Source organism: Amborella trichopoda, chromosome 12 (genome assembly GCF_054954075.1).
Source record: "Amborella trichopoda isolate Santa Cruz 75 chromosome 12, AtrichopodaSantaCruz75HAP2 v2.0, whole genome shotgun sequence".
NCBI classification, from domain to species: domain Eukaryota; kingdom Viridiplantae; phylum Streptophyta; class Magnoliopsida; order Amborellales; family Amborellaceae; genus Amborella; species Amborella trichopoda.
In genome coordinates, this window is record NC_142347.1 from 27,312,696 (window position 1) to 27,319,879 (window position 7,184).

The following is a 7,184-nucleotide window of genomic DNA, read 5'->3' on the forward strand; positions in this document are numbered from 1 at the left end:
CGATTTGTTGATAGTCCCCAACTTGTTAACTATGCCCATTAGTGATACTTTACGGAGTATAACCACAAAAGACATTTTCCAAATAAATTTCTGAAATTTCTGTAATGCCTTACCATTGTAAACGTTGTTGTTACGTATCGCTTGGGACATTTTGAGGACAGAAAAGGCATCCTTTTTTTTGGACCCTCCCTACCCCTGATGTGAGAGTTGACGACGCCAACGTATCATCATCCCCTCTCGCTCTCTATACCTGCATTATTATAACTCCCTTCTCATTAATTGCCACCAAACAACAACGGTCCCTTCCGTCCTTCCTTCAAACGGAGGGCGAGAGGGAAAGAGAAAGAGAAGTGGTTGTTTCAGATGTTCATAGATGAGTTCCTCCAAAGGGAGGGAGAGAGGGAAAGAGAAAGAAAAGTGGTTGTTTCAGATGTTCATAGATATATCATCTGGATATCAAGATATATATGTATGAATATGAAAAAAATAATAGATTTTAAGTTTTGAAAATAATATATTCAGAAGATATTTTTGAACGATTAATTTTTAAGATTATCAAACTTTCATTCGTAAGTCGATTTACATTATTTTTGAAGCTTTAAACTTTATATATATATATATATTTTTTTTTTCATTCAAAAGAAATATAAATAAAAATAAAAATATATTTTAAAGCTATCACAAAAAATTTTAATATTAAAACTATATTTCATGATTTGAAGGTAGGCTCTAATTTGATTATTTAAAGCCTAGGCCGTATAAAAACAGCACCCTTCGTTAAAACCGCAGCATTTCGAGTGAAGAATGAAGCAACGACATTGCGTGTTAGGTACATCTTCCTCTCTCTAACACCCTCTCGCTTCTGACACACTCCGGAGTCCGGACACACGTTTCTTTGAAAATGAAGTTTATATTCCGATGAAGATTTTCAGGAAACTCCCATTAATCATTGTAATTATCATCGTATTTTATTACGAGTCACAAGACTTTGTTGTGGCATAGTTTCCCACCCATTATTTTGATATTGCTGCCCAAAAGTAGGGCCGGGTCATTCCTACCCTAGCCTTGCCCAACACTATCCCCCTGGGGACCGGGCCAGGCCCAATCCTAGTCCTATCATGGTAAAACATTAGGAATGCACCCATATTTATTCGGTTGGCCAAACTAGATCCCAATTTAACTATATTATAAGGACACGATTTCTATGCCCAAACTAGATCCCAATTAAACTATATTATGACGACACAGTTTCTATGCAGCCGCATATTAAAGAAATACAAACTTGGCAATAAATATGATCGTTAAAATGGGGATCATGAACATGAAAAAAAATAATTATATTGAAAAACATTTGAACTGCCCACTTCATCTATCTTCTAATCCCCTTGAATATGATATACAGGAGTGACTCCTCTCCAGCTCTGCTGCAACAGCGAGAACAATTATTGTCTTGCGGTGGTATGTGTGTACAGAACGAAGAACTAGAGAACCATCATGGTGAGTTAGTTCCATTTACTTTTAGATGGATCACCAATTTGTATTGATTTTAAAGATGGATATTTTATACCTCTAGACCAAAAATTGTAAAAAGGCGAACTAGCCCGCATGAAACGATTTACCATATAATAATCTTTTTTCTAACCCCATTTTTTCAAAGTAATCACCAGGCACTAAAGACAGTGTGTAATGCGAGCAGTGTATCTTTTGTTTGCCCTTTTGCAAGATTTTAGACATTGACGCAGTAAGGTAGTGCATTAGGTGAAGAGAGAGAGAGATGGGTTATGTTCTCCAAGGAGGTACTTAAAAAATGTGAAGAGGTGGCGTGTGGGGTTGGGATTGAAGAAATCAACCGACACAAGAAAACACCTAACCACCTCTGATTTCTCGTCCCTTCTGGTTCGCCTCCCCCAAGAGAGGGAAACACCACACCACTATTCTTGGGTCACTGCAATTTGTGCCTTCTTTCCCTTGCTTTTATGCCTTTTCTCTCTCTCTGGAATTTGTGCTCTCGGCTTGTCTCGTGTTTCAGTTGTTATTTTCGTCTGTTAAGGCTCATGACCCGATGCTCTAGATCCATCTGGTATCCGGGTTTTCTCCCTCTGCAACCATCCGGTCCGTTCCATCAGGCGAATATGTATTGTGCATTCAATTCAAATACCGACTCCTTTCCTCCTCTCTCTAGATTTTGGGTCCCCTACTTTCTCTCTCATCCCCTTATTTATTGCTGCTCTCTCTCTCCTTTCCCTTGCCTATTCACTGCTAAGGAAATCAATCTCCCACGGTTTCATTCAACATAGGAAACCCGTATCTCTCTCTCTCTATCCATTTCCTCTTTCTTCTTCAATCAATGGGTAATTCTCGCAGGATTCACAGTTGCAGGCATCTACTTCATCTCATTCATTTCATTCTCGTATTAAATACTGTGAAGATAATTGTTACAGTTGAAGGTAACTCCCTCTTATCCACACACTCTCTCTCTTCCTATTCTCTCTCTAAATCCAATTTCGCATTGTTTTACAGGTAGCAGAACAAACAGCAAACTTGACATTTCTCATGCCAAGGTACACAAATCTCACTCCAATTTGTGAATGAATGAAAACTCACATCGAAATCCTCCTGTTTGTTATGATTTCTGATTGGGTGTTCTTTCTCACTCATTTTTTCTTTGGGGAATATTACATTTTCTCACTCCTGTGGCTTGTTTATTCGTAATTTGCAGATGGGTGGTGTAGAGAGAGGGAATATGAGGCAAGTGCCCGGAGGATTGAAGGCTCAGATAGGGTCGAGACCTCCAAGGTGCGAGAAGAAGTGCATTTTATGTGGCCACTGTGAACCAATCTTGGTCCCTGCATTTCCACAATATAAGAGTGGGAGAAGGCACGCAGCCTTGGTTTCATTTAGCTCAAGGTTTGAAGATAGCTCAAACTATAAGCCCATGAACTGGAAGTGTAAATGTGGGAACATGATCTTCAATCCCTAGCCCCACTAATTGCTCTCTCTAATTGGATTAGTAGGAGATATGGTTCTAATTTTTTTGATTTTCTTGATATTATTGACCCATTTTTTTTGGTGAGACAAGAATAGTTCTTGTGTATTTATCACATCCTTTCATCCTGTGTAATTTGATGAATTTTACATATATATGTACAAGGATTTTTTTCGGGGTGCAGTTTGTATGGAGCCTACACTCTAAACAATCAAATTAGAGCCTACCTTTTAACAATCGAATTAGAGCTCACCTTGTCCAGAAATGTGGTTTCCACACTGAAAATCTTGATGATGGCTTTCAAATATATTTTTATCTGTACTTATAAAGTTTAGATTGACATATCTTGAAAATTGACTGTCCAAAACTACATCACAAAATACGTTATTTTCAATGCATGTTGATGTTGAGATGATCAATTTGAAGATATTTGAACATCGAAACGATTTTTTTTAGTGAAAGTTTTGAGGTAGGTTTTAATTTGATTGTTTAGAGCCTCGGCTCTATCTAAACATTTCCCTTTTTGTTTTTTTTTTTGGATTGAGACTTGTAACTAGAGAGAGAGAGAGAGACGGGGATTTGTGGTAAAGAGAAACTTGTTTTATTTTGTGTTTTATTGTGCTTCTTTGACGTTTTGCTGCTTTATTCAGAGGCCTGAGGGGTTAGGAGGCAAAAAAGGAGCCTCATCAATCCGAAAAAAAGAAAAAAAAAAAAAACCAAGAAATCAAATCATTAATGAACTCATCACTCACACCAATCATTCCTAGAAGTTAGAAAAGTAAAAATAAAAAAGATTTCAGGAGTTTATGCGAATTATCAAAAGATTGATGCGTTAAAATCTAATCATTAGTGCGGAAAAGAGAAGGGTACTTTAGAAATTTCCTGAAGAAATGTGGGCGAAAACGTAGTACCTAAGAGCAAAACGTGGGGTAGTCTTATTAAATTAGTTAGGGGTTTTGCACACGCCATGCGCCGATGATAAGTCTTGTCAATGCCATCACCCTTCTGTATCCATCAATGCTGCTGCTCATTACATTTCTCACAATCATGCAACTACTAAATGGGTGCGGTTTGTATAAAGCCGTCGAGAAATGGGGTTTTAATATTGAAAATTTTTGTAATAATTTTAAAATATTTTTTTATATTTATTTATAAAGTCTAAAGCTTGAAAAATATTGTAGATCAACATATGCATGAACTTGAAAATTAATGGTCTAAAAATTCGTTTCAAAATATACTATTTTCGTAACATGCAATCCATTTTTTTGTCTCACGTCTATAAATGTCGAGATGATCAATTTGAATATCAAAACAACCTCTTTTAGTGAAATTTGATTTTTTAGAGCATGGATTCTATATAAACTTTTTCTCTAATAAATAGGTGAGAAAGCCGACTCATTTATTCCTACGTTGTCTCTTGTCTATCTAACGTCCATCTCTGCATGTTAAAAAAAAATTACATCTAATAAAAATTAAAATTGATGGTGTGAAGAAAGGACTTCAAAAATTAATATTTATATTTTTTAAAAAAGTAAAATTCTAGATTCAGATCATTATCAAACCCTAAAATTTTGGATAAAAAAAACATCTTTGAAATATATTTTGTAAGGAGACTTACCAAACACTTTTTATGTCAAAAAATTAAAAATTAAAATAGATAGTGAAGAAAAGAATAAAAAAAGTATTTATATTGTTTTAAAAAAGAATTTCAACCTTAAATCATTGCCATGGTTGATGTTATTGAACTTTGAAATTTTGGATCGAAAATACCCCTGTCAAATGTATTTTGTACAGAGACGGACTGCACAATAGTATGACTCGGCCGACTCACGAAACACTTTTCTACACGTTTACGAGGAAGACAAATAAAGAAATATGCACTACCACGTTGTTTTACCGGCAGCAATGAGACTGTACTCACTCGGGGATATGGTTTACATTTACTAACGGGGTTAGAAGACCCAATTAGAAGAATGTTTTCAAGTTTGAAATTTTTTTAAGCTCGGATTTTCAACAATCCCATAGAGAGATCAACTCAAATATCATGCAGAATCAGTTAATTTTAGAGATCAGTAAAAAGAGTGGAGTCGCTCAAATTATAAGCTAAAAAATATTATAGATCTATACAGGTCCGATCTTTTTTTAAGTCTCCTGGTAGTATCAGCTCCAAATCTGTAAACTAGATCTTAAAAACTTTCTAAAATTTAATTAAATAAGAAAAATAAATAAATAATCAGAAAAATAAAATAGAAAATAAAAGAAGAAATAAACAAACAAAAATAAAAGAGAAAAAAGGAGCACATACCCATAGCAAGACTAGCGATTGATTTAAACTTTTTGATGTCTTCTCTTGCTTTCATGAAGCATGTCTCTAAGGTCATGATTTGGATAAAGGAGAGTTTGTTCTTAAGATGGGGAATTTTGAGAGGATCTAGGCTTAGGATCTCTAGCTTAAGGCTTTCTAGAGTTTTTTCGTATTTTTCTAGAGGTTTTTCTGTAAATTTCTAGGGGTTTTTAGTTTTTTCCTATTTTCTAGGTATTTTAGATAAATTTCATATTTTTCTTGGATTTTTTCAAATTTTCTAGAGAGTTCTTCCTATTTATGTGAAATGTTTGGAAATTTCTTAATTATCTACGAACTTTCCTAAGGATTTTCTAAGTATTTTTCTATATATTTTCTGGGATTTTAGAGAAGGTATTTATTTGTTTTAGACTAGGGTTAGGGTAGAAATAATTTGATATCATATCTTACTTCTAGTTTGATTAGAATTAGGCTAAGTTTTTTAGATTTTTACCAAATAATCATGCGAAAATTGATCGAAAATATAGTCGAAATAGGGTTAGGACACGTTTTGGCCCATCCCGGGCGTTGCGCAGGGCCAATACACGGAAATGCACAACACATGTCAAGTCGTGTAGGGGGCTAAAATGTCATTTTCCTAAACACTTTTCCAGGGGCCAAAACTTTCGAACTGTTAGAAAGCTTGTGACCTCATCTATAATTTGGAATTAAATTTGAGTTACTTTTGAGGGGTCTATAAAGCTAGGACTTTAGGGGTCTTGGTTTTAGTTTTCTGGGTGTCCGATCGGTGTTCAGATTAGTTTTTTTGGGTTCATTAGGCTGGGTGTCTAAGTGACTATTTGAGGGTATTGTGATAGGTTTTAGGTAACTTTGGGACTTTTCTAAGGGTGTAGGTTCACTATGGCTCACTAGACATAATGCGGTTCTTAGGACGAATGAGGGTTTCTAGGAATTTCCTTAGCCAAAATTTCTTGGGGTTGTAAACAAAATTGGACGTGATTTTTATGAGCCCCCCAACTCATACTATTCTCGTGCGGGCTCCCTATAACACACATACCCATTTTTGATATGGAAGTTGAATCCAAATTTATATAGATTTAACACTTTTTCTTTGAAATTTTGTAAGCCATTAAAAAATTGTTGACTGATTACTCTTAAAAGAAAAAAATCCAAATTGGAGTTTATCTCACCCTCTAAATATTGGACGGTCTCTTTTCAATAATGAGACATTATTTTTTCAAGTGTGTAGAGTGTGCAATTATGATTTTTTTATTAACAATTAATCTATGCGTTGAAGAGGTTATATCCCCAAAATCTAGGGTCCTAAATTTAATTCTAGTTGGGGTTTGATAGTATACTTCCGATGGAGTAGAATATCTTTTGGCTTTGCTTACGTAATGTTTCTCCCTAAAAAGAGTCTAGTACACTAAGTTTTTTCGTGAGCATAGTATAGTTCTACTCCATTGGTTATGACCTACTTAGGAGATTTTTTTCACTTTGAAATTTTGATAACCACCTTATATCACTAGGGTGATTTTTTCAAAAAAAAATAAAAATAAAAATAAAAATAAAAATAAAAATAAATTAAAATCTACATTTTCTAATACTTAGATCTCACCCTTTAAAATTTGGACATATTCTATTTGATCTGGAGACATTATTGTTTTCAAATGCTTAAATAGTGCAATTAAGAAGTTTTTTTAATGAGATTAATCTGTGAGTTGAATAGGTTATATTCCCAAAATTTGGGATCCTAAAACTAATTGCTCGGTTTTTTCAGAGAGAGTAAATGGACAGTATATACGTGAGTAGAATATCTCTTGGCCCCACGAAAATATCAATCGCTAAAAATGCACGTGTATTTGTAAAAGTAACATAGGCAACAATGCTTTAATA

General features: G+C 34.6%; 1 protein-coding gene across 2 annotated transcripts; it reads left to right on the top strand.

Moving 5' to 3' along the window:
• The first annotated feature begins 1,322 nt into the window (after positions 1-1,322).
• LOC18438599 (EPIDERMAL PATTERNING FACTOR-like protein 2) lies at positions 1,323-3,169 on the top strand. 2 transcript variants are annotated; one of them, XM_020670044.2, is made up of 3 exons: positions 1,323-1,497; positions 2,521-2,561; positions 2,720-3,169. In XM_020670044.2, exons 1-3 carry the CDS (start codon positions 1,392-1,394, stop codon positions 2,978-2,980), a joined length of 408 nt encoding a protein of 135 aa, XP_020525703.1. In that variant the 5' UTR covers positions 1,323-1,391; the 3' UTR covers positions 2,981-3,169. The 2 variants fall into 2 exon arrangements, with proteins under 2 accessions (XP_020525703.1, XP_006848845.1); XM_006848782.4 differs by lacking the exon at positions 1,323-1,497 and adding an exon at positions 1,551-2,447.
• The last annotated feature ends 4,015 nt before the right edge of the window (positions 3,170-7,184 follow it).